At 46.4% G+C, this 19467-nt stretch overlaps 1 protein-coding gene across 1 annotated transcript; it reads left to right on the forward strand.

Moving 5' to 3' along the window:
- Nucleotides 1–5174: 5174 nt before the first annotated feature.
- Nucleotides 5175–9163, forward strand: LOC141298927 (olfactory receptor 1571-like). Its single transcript, XM_073829225.1, is given in 4 exon segments — nucleotides 5175–5202; nucleotides 7371–7548; nucleotides 7550–7859; nucleotides 8732–9163. Coding segments are annotated over 4 exon segments (948 nt in total).
- The last annotated feature ends 10304 nt before the right edge of the window (nucleotides 9164–19467 follow it).

Raw genomic sequence — 19467 nt, forward strand, 5'->3', positions numbered from 1 at the left:
TCCCTTTTCCAAATTTTTAAAACATTGTTAGACGCTGTTGTCATTTGTATTGTTTTATTGTTGTTACTGAATAATTTATGCTTCAATATTCTGCATTTCTAAATATAATTTAATATGATAAATTCTGTAAAAGCCGGGTCACAACAGTTATCACTCCATAAACCCACAACAAATGTTGGAGCCACTAACAAACTACTGTAATGTATTAAAAAATAAGTTTACGTTGTTGTTAAAATACAAATAGTGGAAAAGTAATACCATTGTAACTTTAGTGTGTATTTTTGTTCCTTGCTTATAATGTATCCCTGCTTTTTGAAGTATATCTGAAGTAATAACTGAAAGTATTCTTTTACAAATAAATCATAGCCTACATTGATTTGTGAAATGAATTTGAGAATATAAAGCAACAAAACATAGAAAATAAGCTTTTCATTGATGTATGGTTTGGTAGGACAATATTTGTCCGAGATATAACTATTTGAAAATTATTTGAGGGTGCAAAAAAATCTAAATATTGAGAAAAACGCCTTTAAAGTTGTTTCAATGAAGTTCTTAGCAATGCATATTACTAATCAAAAATTAAGTTTTGATATATTTATGGTAGGAAATTACCAAAATGTCTTCATGGAACATGATCTTTACTTAATATCCCAATGTATTTTTGGCTATTGCTAGAAATATACCCGTGCTACTTAAGACTGGTTTTGTGGTCCAGGGTCACATATTACACTGAATATTCAAGAAGTTGTCAGGTGCCAAAGTTTTAACAATATGCAAAAAGTTATCCACCTTATTTTGCAGCTTAGAAGTAAATTATTATAAAGACTTTCTCTTCAATAGTTGCTGAACCAGCAAATTTGCGCTACGAACTAGTGCGTTTAGGATTATGATAATAAATAATATGATAACAAATACCACTTATCAATATCAAGCAGCATATGGGAAAGTTTTTGTACAGTTTGTACATTGTTTGTATAATTACTGGAAGCGAATAACACTGGATACCTTGCACATTTATGTTACAAATGCCCGCACCCACTCTTATGTTAAAAATAAGGTGGGTAGGCCTTAATGAAGCTACAGTGATTATTAGAATGGTGGAGGTTAAGTGATGACGTAATGTGCGTCCAACGGATGCTTTTTTCGGGTCCAAGCCTCAATGTATTTCCCTTGAAAATACTATCTCAACAGCCGTTTATGAGCACCGTTTATGCGTATTAAAAATTTAAGCTAAAATTTTCAAATTTACGGTGTACTCTACAGTCTAATATATATATATATATATATATATATATATATATATATATATATAATTATTTGTGTTTGGGACGGAGACTGTAGAGTACACCGTAAGTTTGAAAATTTTAGCTTATATGTATATTTTCATTGTCTGCCAATCTGGGATTTCGGTATGGAGGAAAAGGGGAGGATTAGAATTTTTTTTGGTAATATTTTATTACATTGTTAGTGTATATTGGCACCGTTTGTTGTTTTCTCATGGCATCTTTCTGCTGAAAAAACAGCTAAAACCAGCCTAGGCTGGTTGGCTGGTCTTAGCTGGTTTAAGCTGGAAGTAGCTGGTTTTAGCTGGTGGTTTCCCAGCTAGGACCAGCCTGACCAGCATGGCCAGGCTGTAAAAGTGGCCAAACCCCCTCTAAAACCAGCCTGTTGAGCTAAAACCAGCCACGATATGTACGTGGTGGTACGTATTTTGCGTCTTGCGAAAACATTCCCACAGGTACTTTTTTGTTATGAGATTAGGTTGCTACTAGCTGTGTTCCAAAACTCTTCCAAATCTGCTTTTTGAAAAACAGCTGTAAAGTATAATATTTCTGTTTCTTTTAAGAATTTCTAGAAGATTTAGCCTTAGTCATATGGAGCAACAAATGTAGACTTCAGTTTGTCCTCTCTGTGGATTAGTACCAGTGCTAGTTCTGTGTTGTGATTGGTCAGGTGACAAGTCCAGTGAGGTTTGGAGTTTGTAGTAATCGATCAAATGAGGGGTATATAGTTTAATATATAACAGGTCAGAAAAAGTCTTTTTTTTACAGTGCTGTCTGTTGTATACACCAGACCCTCTCTTCACTTTTCTGTGAGTACAAGTTTTTAAAGATAGATCATAACCTTAATGATGACTTAAGTGTATTATAATTGCTTTATATGAAACTCATTAGAACATTTTGTGTCTATGTCAACATAATTTTCTTGCAAAATGTGTTGTCATTTTAAATGATTTCTTGCCACAGTAAATAAACTCACTTATTTTCTGCTCAGACAGGATGAATAGAGGATCAGCAAATGAACTGACCATGAATCTTGATTTCACTGAAAACAGGAACATTTCTATTCCATCTGTCACAAGGAGTCAGACTGAGACGTGCGGATCCATTTGCAGCATTTATTTAGAATCGTCAACAGGCCAGAATAATCACCAGAAAACAGGAACAACGTAGGTAATCCGGGAAACAGTTCGATAGACAGGGAATGGTCGCAATGGCAGGAAGCAGGAATCGTCAACGGGGTACACAGTCCAGAGTCATACACAGAGAATCCAACACAGAGATAAACGCTTAGAATTACGACCATAGGAACAATAAGACTTCGCAAGGTGGCTGTGTGTGTGAGTGGCTTAAATGCATGTGGGTAAATGATAAACAGGTGTATGCAGCAATCAGTTCAGTGGGAAACGAGGAGCAGCTGTGTGCAGTGATTGGTGCAGTGGCTTATGGGGATTGCAGTCCAGAATGTGTGTGCAAGAGTTCATGATGAGAAGACAGACCAGATACATGACAGAGCCCCTCCCCAAGGAGCGGCTTCCAGACGCTCTAACCACATAATACAACCTGGAGGGTGGTGGAGCGGAGGCGGAACAGGGGGAGGGATGGAGGGCCAGGTCCATGTAGGGGTACTGGAACCAGGAACTGAGGCGGAGCCGACGGAGGGAGAAGCCATGATGGAGGAAGGGTTGGCTCCTGCATGGGGCCGACCGACGGAGGTGGAGCCGGTGGAGCCCGAGGCGGAACCGGAGAGTCGATGGTCCTGGGTGACACAGAGGATCCGGAGGGCCAAGGCGGAACCCAAGGCTCTGGCGACCCCGGCGGAGATGGAGGTCCGGAGGTACGCAGCGGAGCCGGAGTGACAGAGGATCGAGGCTGTGCCCACGGGAGGGAGGAGGTCCACAGAGCCGGCAGGACGGAGTGACGAGGAGCAGCCGGAGGAGTAGAGTCCAGAGGCAAAGGTGGGGCGACGACTGACCGGGGCGGAGCCGGAGAGATGATGGAGCCCGGAGGAGCTGGTGGGCCGACGGCCGACAACGGAGACGAGGGAGCACAGAGCCGGGGTGGAGCCGCAGGGTCGGAGGGCCGAGGTGGAGTCCAGGACTCTGAGACTGGAGGTGATGGTGAGGGGTCCTTCAGTCTGGACACCGATGGAGACTGGCAGTCCCACGGCAAGTCCTCTGCACCGAAGGTGGGATGTGGGTGAGCAGAGGGACTGTCAGGAGACAGAGGTGGCGGAACTGGAGCAGCAGGGAGGGTGGGTGGGAACAGTCCATGCATGAGCTCCGTGACCAGAACCGGGCAGACAGGAATCTCAGGACGACTGGATGGAACCAGCGGAGTCTCTGGAAGGCTGGGCGGAACCAGCGGAGGCTCTGGAAGGCTGGGCTGAACCAGCGGAGGCTCTGGAAGGCTGGGCTGAACCAGCGGAGGCTCTGGAAGGCTGGGCGGAACCAGCGGAGGCTCTGGAAGACTGGCCTGAACCAGCGGAGGCTCTGGAAGACTGGGCTGAACCAGCGGAGGCTCTGGAAGGCTGGGCTGAACCAGCAGAGACTCTGGAAGGCTGTCTTGAGGAGCGGGCTCTGGACGACGCTCTTGTGAAGCGGGCTCTGGACGACGCTCTTGTGAAGCGGGCTCTGGACGACGCTCTTGAGGAGCGGGCTCTAGAGAACTGGACGACCCCAGCGGAGATTCAGGAGGGCTGGGCGTCTCCAGCGGAGACTCTGGAAGAGCAGGCTCTGAGCGAGCGGTCACTGGAGGGCGCTCTGGCGGCGCAGTCACTGGAGGGCGCTCTGGCGGCGCAGTCACTGGAGGGCGCTCTGGCGGCGCAGTCACTGGAGGGCGCTCTGGCGGCGCAGTCACTGGAGGGCGCTCTGGCGGCGCAGTCACTGGAGGGCGCTCAGACTGTGCGGTCGTGTTTTGGCTTGACTCAGGATATGAGGTCGCTGCTTTGGCAGGTGCTGACCGTAAGAGACCGACTGTTCGTGCTGACAGTAGTGGTGGGTCCTCTAGGCTGGATGTGAATCTTTGCCAAGCCGTGGTGAAATGTGGGTGTTGTGATTCTGGGCTAGTGGCCATCTTGTGAACAGGCTCGGGAGGGGCGGCCATCTTATGCTGTGGCTCTGAGCTGGAACTTACAGTGGGAAGATGGTTCTCTTCCACAATTCCCACAGTAAAAGGAGAGCCACACAACAAAAGAGCAAGATCTATATAATATTGCAGAGTCCAGCCAGGTTCACACATTGGCATGAGGGAAGCCAATGGCTCTAAGAGTCCTCCCCGAAAGAAAATCATCAGGCACTGCTCCTCCATAGTCGACTGATTAGCTAATTCGATGAAGTCCATAGCATACTCCTCAATAGTCCGCTCATCCTGCTTGAGACGCATGATCTGTACAGTGGTGTTCGTGCTGGAACCGGATGACACCATACTCGCTGCTGGATCCTTGTAGTGGCGAAGTCTTCTGTCACAAGGAGTCAGACTGAGACGTGCGGATCCATTTGCAGCATTTATTTAGAATCGTCAACAGGCCAGAATAATCACCAGAAAACAGGAACAACGTAGGTAATCCGGGAAACAGTTCGATAGACAGGGAATGGTCGCAATGGCAGGAAGCAGGAATCGTCAACGGGGTACACAGTCCAGAGTCATACACAGAGAATCCAACACAGAGATAAACGCTTAGAATTACGACCATAGGAACAATAAGACTTCGCAAGGTGGCTGTGTGTGTGAGTGGCTTAAATGCATGTGGGTAAATGATAAACAGGTGTATGCAGCAATCAGTTCAGTGGGAAACGAGGAGCAGCTGTGTGCAGTGATTGGTGCAGTGGCTTATGGGGATTGCAGTCCAGAATGTGTGTGCAAGAGTTCATGATGAGAAGACAGACCAGATACATGACACCATCTTATTTCTACATCACTGGTTTGTCTGGAATACCTCACATGAGATATTATTACATTTTTCTGTTCTTTGTCTATTTTATTTCTCTGCTTGGAAACTCCTGCCTCATGTTTGTTATCATTATGGACCGAAATCTTCACACTCCTAAATATATCTCTGTATTTAATTTATCACTGACAGTCATTTGTGAGAGTACTGCTGTGATCCCTCAGCTACTGGATACATTTTTGTTTGGGAATCAGTTCATACCGTATGGATTGTGCATGTCCAATATGTTCTCCAATATGTTATTTATTACTGTGCAATCACTAACTCTCGCTGTTCTCAGGGTTCGTACGGGTGCTTGAATTCCTTGAAAATGCTTGAATTTTATTGTAGTGTTTTCAAGGTTTGAAAAATGCTTGGATTTTGGATGAAGTGCTTGAAAGTGCTTGAATATGCAGTTGCATCGGTTTAATATTAATTCGCTTTCATACTAAATAGTTATTTTTTGTTATGCTTATAATATGTAAAAGAAAGAAAAGAAAAAACAGCTCCGCTCGAGTGTGCACGTGTGGCTGTAGTGTGATCTGCCGGTCTTTCTTGCTGCGCGCCCTCTGATGGAACAGAGCGGTAGATAAAACATGCCAGTTATCAGGAGGTTGTTGCATCAGTCCTCGATGGCTTGAAAACGACGAATAAGAATTATGTTTAAAACGAGAATTTGGGGATCGCAAAATTGCCAGCCCGATGTCCCGGGGCTATTGTTTTATCCAGTCGGGCTACTAAAATGTTTCACCGGACTATCTTAAAGTAGAGGGCTCGTGCGGGTCATTACAAACTCATCAATTTAGCCTTATCAAAGTTAAGGCCATACAAAGTTTTAAATGTATTAAATAGTATAAGAAAATGTTTAATTATAAGTTTAAGAGTTAGGGACGGATATACGAGAATTGCGATAGGGCTGGATAAAACTTCAAAAGGCAATGATATCATATTGAATAAACATACACACTGCACGTTTCAAAGTCAAAACGCGGCACGGATGTCTTTATATGAATGTATCTGAAGGGAACCGACTGTCCTCAGAAACGTGTGGTTGGCATTTTCATTTCATGTCTGATAAAACTGCGTTAATGCTGATTTGTGTACAGCCGTTACTAGGAAACCGTAATATTTCAGCACTCCTAAAGCGCCCCCTCATGACAGGGAATGAATTTGCGAATATTCAGCTGTTTAGTAAGATTATTACCAATTTTTTTGGCCCATGTTTTTATGCAGCAAACACATAAGAGTTGTAAATGTAAAAGTTATGTGCTTTCTAAAAATATAAACAATTAAGACAGTAATATTTATGTTTTAAATAAATTATACTTGATATATCAATTTTAAAGGTATAAAGGCTGAAATGCCATTGTTTTGTTTTTGTGAAAATCTGAATTATAAATCATGTCATTTTATGGCTGTACATGTTCAAATGTTACTGTACATTGTTCAACCCCACTACGGCATTCATTTTACTTGTGCAGCTTAAAAAGGGTCATAAATTGCCTTAAATTGATATTTAAAAATTCTGCAGATACACTGTAAAAAGTGAAAAAAATACCTTGATATTTGTGAATAGGAAATCAGGTAGGAGTCTAAATGTCAATCAAAAATATTTTCAATGTTTAAAAAATGGTCTTTTTTCATTTGGGCCAGTTAAATTTTATTATTAATTTTATAGTGTCTTTTTGACTACCTTTTAGTACTTTTAGGCTGGAATGTGAAATTTATTTGTGAAAATCCTTCAAGTTTTAGAAAGTTTTCAAGTTTTAGAATTTTAGTTTATCATATTTTTTTACAGTCATTTTATACCAGTCATTAATGTGTAACCATAGACATTGCCCTGCTCCACTCATACAGTATTACTTTTATTTGTGCAGGTCTTAAAAAGCCTTTAAATTTTATTTTTTAAAAACTACAGATACTCAGTAAATTATATTAATTATATATTTTATATATTTGTATACTGAATGTTGCCTATTTATATGGGGCAATGTTATATGCAATCTAGACAGTTGTTTTTTTAATTGGCACAATAACATCTAATTTAAAATTAAGAACTTATGTATGTGAATATGTAATTTACCACGGTGCTGGAAAATCTTGAAAATGCACCTTGAAAGTGCTTGAAAAGTGCTTGAATTATACTTTGGAAAAGGTGTAAGAACCCTGTGTTCTGTCGTATGACAGATTAGTAGCTATTTCATTACCATTGAGGTATCATATGATTGTGACACACAGATCAATGCTTGTTATGATTGCTGCTTCATGGACACTAGCACTGTTGCTAACAATGATCGGAGCGATTTTTATGAGCAGACTTTCTTTCTGCAACAATCCCAACAATCATCCTTGGGTTTCCAGTAGATTTTATTATCTTTTCATATACATGCATAGCTCTGACACTGTTTAAAATCACAACCCTACAAGACCGTCAAAGAGCCACAAAGACATGTACTGCTCATTTAATATTAATGGCTATATTTTATGTACCCATCACATTTACATATGCTCTTTCATCATTTATGAACTCTAACATAAGGATTTTTAATCTCTCTCTGACCACTGTGCTTCCTCCAATGCTTAACCCTATAATTTACACATTCATGACAGAGGAGTTCATTGTGTCTGTGAAAAGACTTCTTAAAAGACGAGTCACATTTCTGTCTTGGAAGTAAACTTCTTTTCTCCAAGTTAAATAACATTATTTTTCAGTGTTGTTGTGTTCCTATATCTTCGGAATGTGTAGAATAATTAATGATTCAATATTCTTTATTATGAAGTGCAAACAGAAATTAAACAGTCAACAGCTGTTGAGTAAAAACAGTTCATCAGAATAAATGCAGTTTAAGTCAGGCTTTTGACTTGATTATACTTTACAACATCAGCATCCCATATTAAAGTGTTATTTCATTATTAGTTTAACTTATACCTTTTTAATGTGAGTTTAAAACACATGGCTGTTTGACAATGTGTGTTGGTGTTCTTGTTACAGAATGTATATGTATTGTGACGAGCTTCCCCAGGGGAATCAGCGTCGCCCTGGCAACAAACGTCACACGCCTGCACGTCCTCACCGCCGGCTGATCGGTCACAGTTGCACCCAATCAGCCCACAGCCTTTTAAGCAGCACATGCTGAGCAGACAGACAGACTCTGGTCTCGACTGACATGAACGCTGGTCTAACCTCTCTCTCTCATTTCCACAGAAAGCAGCGAGTGACAGATAGCACACAACACCACGTTGTTTGGAGCACGTTTTGGATGCGCACTTTCACGAGGATTTTGAAGAGCACAGAGCACGGAGCACCAGCCACGCAGCACGAAGCACCAGCCTCTCACCATTACCTTTCATTTGTGCACTGTAAATAAATCCACCCTCCGGGGCCTTGTGTTCACTAAGCCTGCCTTGTCGAGTGATTCTTCACCCCGTGACAGTGGTGGAGAATGCGGGCAAGAGTGTGAAGAATCACCGTCAAGTTCACCGCCCCAGCCCCTAATTTTTTTCTTTTGTTTGTGCACCCCAGGTTGTGGAAAGCGGCGCGTTCATCCCTGCCATGGAGGAAGTGCTGCAGCGCCTCGCTGAAGTGAGCATCCGCCAGCAGCAAATAGTGGAACATCTCGCCACTCGCCAGGGCAGGACAGAGGAAGAACTCACCGCCATGCGTGCCTCCGCCGCCCAGCGCGTTCCGCTACCTGATCCTCGCGCCCAGGCAACCCGCCTGCTGCCAGAGTTGACTGCTGACGACGATGTGGAAACCTTCCTGCACGTCTTTGAAAACACCGCTCGACGTGAAGCCTGGCCCGAGGACGAGTGGGCACGCACGCTGGCACCCCTCCTCACTGGAGAAGCCCAACGTGCTTATTTCTCACTTCTCCTGACCATTGCCGAAGACTACATCGAAGCCGCATCGCTAATCATTGGCTGTTGGAAGGAAACCCCACCGCAGCTCAGGTAGCGGAACGAGTGGTAGTCGATCGCCTCCTCCGCGCTCTACCCCGCGCTCATCGGCAAGCGGTTGGAATGAGGAACCCCACCAACACCCTGGAACTCGTAGAGGCGATCAAGCTGGCGGATACTGTCCATCACCGTGACGGTGGAGGGGAAACGTTTCCGGGCCCTACTGGACTCAGGCAGTGCGATCACCCTCATCCAGTCACATTTGTGCGCCCCCCGAAGCGGCCAGAAGAACACCTGCATGCATGGAGACACTCGCCAAGTACTGGCCCGTAGAGTCACCATCTCGTCACCCCAAGGCACCAGGTCGGTGGAGGCTGGCCTGGTGTAGGACCTGCCGGTGGCCGTACTGCTTGGGAGGGATTTGCCTGGCTTTGACCGTTTGCTCACCGCCGCTACACAGCCTGCCAGCCCAGAGGGGAACCGTCGAAGACAGAGGCGGCCTCGTGGACCCGCCCAGCCCTGCTCGCCTCCGACAGTGGGAGAGATGGTGAGTCCCCCTCTCAAACTAATAATCTGTTCTATGATGTCTACCAACAGGCTGCTGGAGGGGGCTCTTTCGCCAAGGAACAGTGGGAGGATGACCGACTCGAGCACTGTTGGGCTCAGGTGCGAGTCATCGATGGGAAGGACTTCCTCCCACGGCCCCATCCTCTCCTGCATTTTGTTGAGAATGGCCTGCTGTACTGTGTCGCTCAGTGGAGGGGGGAGGAGAAGAAATTGCTGGTTGTACCCCAAGCCAAGACCAAAACCATTCTGGAGCTGGCGCATTCCCATCCCATGGCAGGTCACCTCGGGGCAGCCAACACCACCCAGCGCATCCACAACCGCTTCCACTGGCCGGGCCTGGAGGCCGAAGTAAAGCGGTTCTGCCAAGCCTGTCCAACCTGCCAGGTCACGTCGCCCAGGACCCAGGAATGGACATAGTTGGGCCGTTGCCAAAGTCTGCCCGCGGACATGAGCACATCCTGGTCATCGTCGACTACGCCACCCGGTACCCGGAAGCAGTCCCCCTGCGTAAAGCCACCGCAAAATCCATCGTCCAGGAGCTGTTTCTGCTGGCCAGCCGGGTTGGCCTCCCCTCGGAGATCCTGACTGACCAGGGAACCCCATTCATGTCCCGGCTGATGGCGGATCTCTGCAGGCTGCTGAGGGTGAAGCGGTTGAGGACCACAGTCTACCACCCTCAAACAGATGGACTCGTGGAGAGATTCAGTCAGACCCTCAAGCAGATGCTTAGACGCGTAGCGGTGGAGGATAAGCGGGATTGGGACCTCATGTTACCCTACGTGCTCTTTGGGATCCGCAAAGTCCCCCAGGCCTCAACCGGCTTCACCCCCTATGAGCTCCTGTTCGGCCGTCAACCACGTGGGCTCCTCGACGTGGCCAAGGAAGCTTGGGAGCAGCAGCCTGCCCCTCATCGTACCATCGGCGAACACATTTGACAGATGAGGGAACGGATTGATCGAGTGATGCCATTGGTCCGGGAACACCTCAGCAAGGCCCAACAAGCGCAGCAACGCCACTACAACCGGGCAGCCCAACCACGGGAGTTCCAGCCTGGAAACCACATCATGGTCCTGGTCCCCAGCTCCGCCTGCATGTTCCTGGCCTCCTGGCAAGGGCCATATACGGTTGTGGAAAGGATTGGACCAGTTACCTACCAGCTGAGGCAACCTGGACGGCGGCAGGCGGAGCAACTCTATCATATCAACCTCCTGAAGAAGTGGGTGGGGACCCGGGACCAAGTGGCTGCCTTGACTCTCACTGATCCCGTGGTTGTTGACGTCAAGCCCCATCTCTCGGCTGCCCAGAAGGCGGAGCTGCAGCACCTGGTCAGTCAGTTCCAGGATGTGTTCTCTTCCCAGCCCGGACAGACCAATGTGGTCCATCATGACATCAGAACGCCCCCAGGAGTCATCGTCAGGCAACGGCCCTACCGAGTCCCAGAAGCTCGTCGGCAGGCTATTGAGGAAGAGATCCAACAAATGCTGAAGTTGGGGGTAATAGAACCATCCCTGAGTCCGTGGTCCAGCCCCATTGTGATGGTCCCTAACCCGGATGGCACCCTCCGCTTTTACAATGACTTCTGGGGAATCAGCGTCGCCCTGGCAACAAACGTCACACACCTGCACGTCCTCACCGCTGGCTGATCGGTCACAGCTGCACCCAATCAGCCCACAGCCTTTTAAGCAGCACATGCTGAGCAGACAGACAGACTCTGGTCTCGACTGACATGCACGCCTGTCTAACCTCTCTCTCTCATTTCCACAGAAAGCAGCGAGTGACCGATAGCCCACAACACCACGTTGTTTGGAGCACGTTTTGGACGTGCACTTTCACAAGGATTTTGAAGAGCACGGAGCACCAGCCAAGCAGCACGAAGCACCAGCCTCTCACCATTACCTTTCATTTGTGCACTGTAAATAAATCCACCCTCCGTGGCCTTGTGTTCACTAAGCCTGCCTTGTCAAGTGATTCTTCACCCCATGACAGTATATATAAAAACTGTGGACAAGGTTTAATAGGCAACAGTGCTTTGTGCTTTTCCTTCAAAAATATTAGTATTGTAATTTCACAGTTATTCTATTAAAGTACTACTATTATTATGATCAAAAATAGTTTCTTTTTATTTTACGGTATAATAGTATTATAATAAGGAGGCTGTTGAATACTTGAATCTCATGGAAACACATGGCGAATGTAGTTCCAGGCAGCACTTGACCGCATTACATGTCTATATCACTTCGCCACACGATTTCAGTTATTTCAAAGGTCCTTACAGCCCAAAACAGCGAAATAACCAAAACCCACAAGGACACTGGCCAAACAAATGAACACAGTAAACAAAAGGGTAAAAACATCAGATTATTTCCATGTTTTTGCCACAAAATTGTTTTATTATGTACAGAAAGCACATACTCTATTTCTCCCACTCTCTCTCCCTTACAGATGCGCACACACAGTTTGCACACGCGTTAGCATACGTGCCAATGTTCTTAGCACTGCTCTGATGATTAACAATTTAAAAACTACATGACATTTCTCACATGTGAGGTAACAGCGGCGTGGCACCTCAGGTGTGCATTATTTTCTAAGAACGCAATGGCCCGTCGTCAATTATTCCTTATTATATATTTATAGGTTACATTTTTTAAATTTAATAACAGTAAAATACTATTGTTTATTGTTTTAATTATAATATTAACATAAGATTATTAATAATAAACATAATAATAAAAACAATAACAACAACAATGATAATATATAATATATATAATGATAATAATAAAACTATATGGTCTTTGGTGACCATATAGTTCCCCTTCGGGAACGTCGAGCTGCGTCATAACGCTTTGGGAACGCCTTCAGTGTTTCCACGCTCTGAACACGTGTGTAATCTGTCCAATAGAGAAGCGCGTATGATGTCACGGGCGGTGAACGCGGCTGGCAGCTTCTGTCTTTAAGTCGCGGTCTGTGTGTGTCTTTGTCCGTCAGCACTGTTTTTCGTGGTCAGTTTGCTTCAATTTTATTTGAATGCTTGACAATGTCTCAAAAGGGTGAAAAAAAAACAGTTTAAGTGGTGTGTTCCTCCTTGCCCTCGCTACATCACGGCAGAGGACACACATGCTTTATGTGTAGTTTGTTTGGGGGCGAGGCATGCCGAGTCAGCCTTTGAGGAGGCTGACTGCGTGCATTGTCTGCGGCTGCCGCTGCACACGCTTTGCTCCCGGAGGGCTCTTTTTGAGAAAGGAGGCAGAGCGGCGCCTGCATTCATGGGGATCGCAAATGGTTCTTTTAACAGGAGCGGAGACTGGTGAACCCCTTTCCCCCTCCTCCCTTATTAGATCCTCCGGTCTCTCTGGTTCAGAAGCCCTTTCGGTTTCTTCCATTCAGGAAGAGCGCTCGTCCCTCCGGCTATCTTCCTCAGAGGAGGAAGACGTCGAGATGGTCAAGGAGGCTGGGGACATGGCGGTGTTGCAGGCATACCAGGCTGACTTGCTGAAAGAGCTTGCTGAAAGGCGAGAAAGTGAAGGCGGACGACGTATGCGAGCTGCGTCGTACCGCCGACCTAGCCTTGCGTGCCACCAAGGAGACCGCCCGGGCGGTCCATGGCAGCTATGGTGGCCGCAGAAAGGCACCTCTGTCTGACTCTGGCTGACCCTGTCTGACATGAGAGATAAAGACAGGGTCTATCTCCTTGACGCCCCACTTGTGCTCTCAGGCCTTTTCTGCGACGCTGTCTCTTCGGTCGTCGATAGGTTCCATCAGTCGAGGCAACAAGCGGCGGCATTCCAGAGGTTCCTTCCTCACCGCTCTCGCTTTCGGGCTGCTGGGTGGGAACAGCCCCACACGAGTACCTCCTCCTCATACCGCGACGCACTGAAACAGAGCGTCGCCTCCCGCACTCCTCCTGTTCGGGATCGGGAGTCTCAGCGGCGCTCTAAGCCCGGGACTTCGAGGCCTAAGATAGACCTGAGGGCCGTTCTTCAGGCCAAGAAGTCCTTGGAAAAGATCGGAAAAGCATCGAGATGTCGTTCTCGCCCATATGAAAAGTTTGGGGTTAAGATTAACCCCCTGGGGCCGACGGTCACGCCGGCGTGACCAACCTACTTTTTTTAAGATCAGTGCAAAAGACACTAAAAATACTTTGTCGGTTTCAGGCATACAAATTAGAGCTATACATCATTGGAAGCTGTTAAGTGTGTAGTTTTATTTGTGCACACTAACAAGAGCAAAAGAACGCTGTGCTTTTTTTATAGAATAAAGAAAACAAACAGTGTGATTTCTGTTTTCTCTGTCTCCGCGAACTGCTTTTAGAAATGCGTCACTTAAATCATTCAAACTCGGTGAATACTCAACACACAAACAGAAGAGTGGTATCTACAGAAAGCTTGATATGTATGCTTTTAAACGAAGTAAGTTTTAGCGAAAACAAATATTCTGTAATAAAGTAATCCATATGAAACAAAAGGTATGTATAGTCTATCCAGTTGCAACTGATTATATCTAATGAGATCACGCCCACGTGCGAAGAACGATTGATATTTAAATTAGCCATGTGCTACAAGCGCGGCAAGGAAACTGGAGTGAACGAGATGATTTTCACATCATTTGGTTGATAAAATTCTAGCCTACGACATCCAATTATCAAAAGTCTTGTAAAGAAATGTCCTATATGTGCTTCATGGCCTTATTTCAGTGACTTCAAAACTTTAGTTTTTCACTAACCACGCATAAACGTAGTTTTCTCAAAAACACAACCATGTACATTAATGTTGCTTACATATTATTGTAGCCCAATATGTGCTGATTACAATGTAATCAGACTTTAGCCATTAAAATGTTTTTAAGATACTGAAAAATCAACAAATGTCAGGGCATGTCAAACTTCTTCAGGGCCTCAAAACACCCTCAGGCCCCAGAGGGTTAAACTCCAAGAAAAGTGTGCTTTCTCCATCTCAGAGGACCACCTATCTCGGAGTAGTGTGGGATTCGACCACGATGCAGGCACGTCTGTCTCCTGCTCGGATCGAGCCGATCTTCACGTTAATCAGCAGAGTCAGAATAGGCCAGTCACTCACTGTCAAGCAGTTTCAAGTTCTGCTGGGTCTGATGGCAGCTGCATCCAACGTAATACCCTTTGGCCTGCTGTACATGAGACCCCTACAGTGGTGGCTCAGGACCAAAGGGTTTTCCCCGAGGGGCAACCCGCTTTGCATGATCAAGGTCACGTGGCGCTGCTTTCGTGCCTTAGACATGTGGAGGAAACCTTGGTTCCTATCTCAGGGCCCGGTGTTGGGAGCTCCATGTAGTCGAGTAACTCTAACAATGGATGCATCCCTCACCGGTTGGGGAGTGGTCATGAGTGGCCGCTCGGCCCATGGTCTGTGGAGTGGTCGCCATCTTACGTGGCATGTCAATTGCCTGGAAATGCAGGCTGGGTTTCTAGCTTTGAAACATTTTCTCCCAGACCTGAGAGATCGCCGTGTGTTGGTCCGCACCGACAACACAGCGGTGGTCGCCTACATCAACCACCCGGGAGGTCTGCGGTCGCGCTCCTTGAACAAGCTGGCACACCAGATCCTTGTGTAGTCCCAGGGGAAACTCCTCTCTCTGAGAGCAGTTTACATCCCTGGACATCTCAATGTGGGAGCAGACGTCCTGTCGAAACAGTGGCTGAGGCCCAGGGAATGGAGACTTCACCCCGATTTGGACCAAGTTTGGACAAGCCCAAGTGGATCTTTTTGCAACGCAGGAGACGACGCAATGTCCCCTTTGATTCTCTCTGAGTCATCCAGCTCCCCTGGGACTGGATGCCATGGTACAGAACTGGCCGGCAGGTACAGTACGCCAGGACGGGGTCTGCCTCTTACTAGTAGCCCCGTTCTGGCCGGCCTGAGTATGGTTCTCGGACCTGGTTTCCCTCCTCGACGGCCCTCCATGGGAACTCCCCATCAGGAGGGATCTCCTCTCACAAATGGGGGGCACACTCCTGCACCCTCGCCCGGAGCTATGGAAGTTATGCGTGTGGCCCCTGAGGGGGCACAGCTCCTAGCTTCTGGTCTCTCAACTGAGGTTGTTGAGACCATTCTCCAATCCAGAGCTCCCTCTACGAGGAAACTATACACCGGAAAATGGAAAATTTTTGTTCTTTGGTGTAATGAACACCAAGTTGACCCATTCCACTGCCCAGTAGGTTCAGTGCTGGACTTTCTACAAGCTCGTTTCTCGGCGGGCGTTACTCACTCGACTTTGAAGGTCTACCTGGCAGCCATAGCTGCTTTTCACGTTCCCTTCGGGCCTACCTCTCTCGGTAGGAATCCTTTGGTGTCACGTTTCCTCCGCGGTGCGCTGAGGCTGAGGCCTCCAGTACGCTCTCGCGTCCCTTCTTGTGACTTGGCTGTGGTTTTAGAGGCTCTGTGTAAAACCCCCTTTCGAGCCTATCGAGGAGATTTCAGACAAACTCTTGTCCTTTAAGACTGCCTTCCTTCTGGCCATTTCCTCTCTAAAGAGAGTTGGTGACCTACAGGCCCTTTCTGTGGCCCCTGCTTATTTAGACTTTGCACCTGGTATGGTCAAAGCGTTTTTGTATCCTAAAACGGGGTACGTCCCCAACAGGGTTCGAAATTAACTTTTTTCATCACCAGCCAAAGTGGCTGGTAACTTTCTGAAGTTACCAGCCAATCAGAATTTCCATCAGACAAATTTTTACGTGGTGAAAATTAGGGGTGCAACGGTTTAAAAAAATTAAAAGTAAAGAAATACGAATAATCTATCTAACTAGAAGCAACAGCACAAATAAATACAATAGAGTAAAGATGCAATAAAATAAACTGATTTTTCGGGGTTTTTTTTTAAGTAGGTCTAACATTAGTTTTTAGGTACAGAAACTATGCCGGGGCCCACCTCCTTCTCGGGTCAATTATTCAAAGGCCCCCCTATGCCTGACATTTCCTCTAAAGGTGTTTATTTTTAAACTTTTTTTATTAACCAAAACATTTGTTTTGCCTTTTTATTCTTCTAATGCATGTTATAAAAAACCTCAAACAAACAAACTTTAAATTAAAACTATACTTTTGAATTTAAAAGAAAACCCTCTGCTCAGTTCTAACTTTTTAACATATATACATATATATTCTTTAATTCAGAGATTCTTTACAACTTCAGAGTATTTTTTTAAGCATTTAAGCATTCATTATAAAACACTCACAGGACAATCATTTTGACAACTACGAAAATACTTTAAAATTTCACGCAAAAGTAGGCCTACTATGGATCAGAGCCCCGAAAGCATGAATAGTTTGTGAATCAATAGCGAACTTATGCGTGCCTAGACTACGATATACAAGAGTGTCATACATTACGCACGAGTTCGTTAGTACAATTACTCTGATCGTACCTTTACATTAGCGCGGTCAAGGGTTTGTTTCATGCAGCCAAGAGATGAAGTAGAGACCTGTTTTCCCGCGGGGGTATAGGTAACTTTTATGCAGGTTTTTGCGGGCGGGAGTGGGGCAAAACATAAATGTCGCGGGCGGGAGCAGGACGAAATAACATTTCTGCGGGAGTAATATTTGCGCGCGTTCTGAGGCGCGGGTTTGCGCGCTTCGGATGAGCGCACACACAGATCTTCTCACTTCTCACTGCGCGCGCGGGTTTGCGTCTTATGGCTCTTAAATGGTGAAACTGGCAAAGCTTAAATGAGTTTAGTTTAAATCCAGATAGCAATGTGTGCAGTTCAGGTATCACCTGCACACGAGCGCTATCAGCACCCGGGAGACGACGGAATAATGACTGCTCATATTACAGCATGCGGCACTCGCACTGAACAATAATGGTTTGTCCAGGGGACAAACGACCCAGAGCGTCTCTGACATGATTTGCATGATTGGCTCAAGCATCACCGGCCAAACTGGCTGGTAAGTTTTCATCAATACCCGCCAAAATGATTTTTAACCCGCATTTGGCGGGTTGGCGGGTGTTAATTTCGAACCCTGGTCCCCAAGGTTCCCTCCTCTGTGCCACGGCCCGTTGAGCTCCAGGTCTTCTGCCCTCCCCCTTTCAGAGAGCACTGGACACATACGTCCACAGAGCTGCCCTGTGGAGGAAGACGGACCAATTGTTTGTCTGCTTTGGTCCCCATAATAGAGGTCTTCCTACTACCAAGCAAACGTTAAGTCGGTGGATCACGGATGCCATCTCTATTTCATACGAGTCCTCTGGTCTCCCCTTGCCTTTGGGGGTCAAGGCTCACTCTACCTGCAAAGTGGCGGCCTCTAAGGCCTTTTTGTCAGGTGTGTCTCTTCAAGACATCTGCAACGCGGTGGGATGGTCCACGCCTCTTACCTTTGTGAGGTTCTACGAGTTAGACCTCCCCTCTACTCCGGGCACCTGTGCCCTCTCCTCTGATCTAACCTCCACACAGTAGGTTATCTTAATCTCAGGGATCCTTGTTCCCCTCCTCTCTCTCGCCTGGTTTTAGCAGGCCATTGTTACCTGGGCATTCTTGCTTTATCTTTTTGCCTGCCTACTTTCAGCAGGATTATTACCAGGGCTTCTTTCGCCCTTTCCTTCTGACCCACATAAGCAGGGCTTTGTAATTCTGGCGGCGTGGGCATATCGTTCCCAAAGCATTACGACGCAGCTCAACGTTCCCGAAGGGGAACGCCTCGTGTTTCGTATGAAACCGTAGTTCCTCGACGGAACGAGACGCTGCGTCGTTAAGCCACAATTCCAACATCCCTGCAGCGCTCCTGGTGGCAGAAGCTGCCGGCCGCGTTCACCGTACGTGCTTTATAGCTTCCTGGTTCTCTACGTCACCCCGCCCGTGACGTCATACGCGCTTCTCTATTGGACAGATTACACACATGTTCAGAGCGTGGAAACACTGAAGGTGTTCCCAAAGCGTTACGACGCAGCGTCTCGTTCCCTCGAGGAACTAGGGTTTCATACGAAACCCAAGGCGTTTTTGCTGACCCCCTGATTGTCTCAGTTACGTATCGTAACCCTCGTTCCCTGATGGAGGGAACGGAAATGAAAATTCTCGGAGACAAAACTAGTGTCACTAGGGGTTGCACTTGGGAGCCCAGACACCTCTGACATCATTGAGAAAAGACCAATAAAATTGGCAAGCAAATACCTGGCCATGCCCCGGACATCTGGGTATGTCATCCAGTGTGGCATTTGCTCACTTGTTTTGTTCTTAAGAGTCGAGAAGCGTCTCAACGCACTCAGATGCAGTTCAGAGTTGGGGCAAAAACGACATGTTCCCTTTCATTTGGTCACTTTGATATTGTGTCAAAGTTGAAACTAGGGGTCCTTATACTAAAAGCCACAGCTGCTGAACTGCATTAAGAGTCAATGGGGGCGCATATGTTGACAACCCCAGTGTAACCTTCAAACGCCTAAGACTTGCAACCTTACTTATGACCTCTCTAACATCCGGGAGAGACACCATATAAGGCAGAGGTCACCTCACTCAGAGCCTTTTTTCTTCCAAAAAAGAAAGAAGTAATGGTTGAAAAGTCCTAGTTGTTAACATTGGGAAATCATCATTTTCCCAATGTTTCCTGTGGTGGGCCCTGCATGAATGGAGAAATACCAAACACATAAGCATGTGACAGATCCAACTGTCTGTCTAGGAGAAACACTGAATCCTAAAAAGGAACGGGGTAGTGGACTAATACACATATAGGGCTGCCAGTGAGAGCTACAACATATGGAGTACTAATCCATTATGAGAGTTCACTTTAGGGATAGTACCCTATAATGTATTATTGTAGCGAGTTTCTCTGCAAACCA

Source organism: Garra rufa, chromosome 23 (genome assembly GCF_049309525.1).
Source record: "Garra rufa chromosome 23, GarRuf1.0, whole genome shotgun sequence".
Classification (NCBI taxonomy): domain Eukaryota; kingdom Metazoa; phylum Chordata; class Actinopteri; order Cypriniformes; family Cyprinidae; genus Garra; species Garra rufa.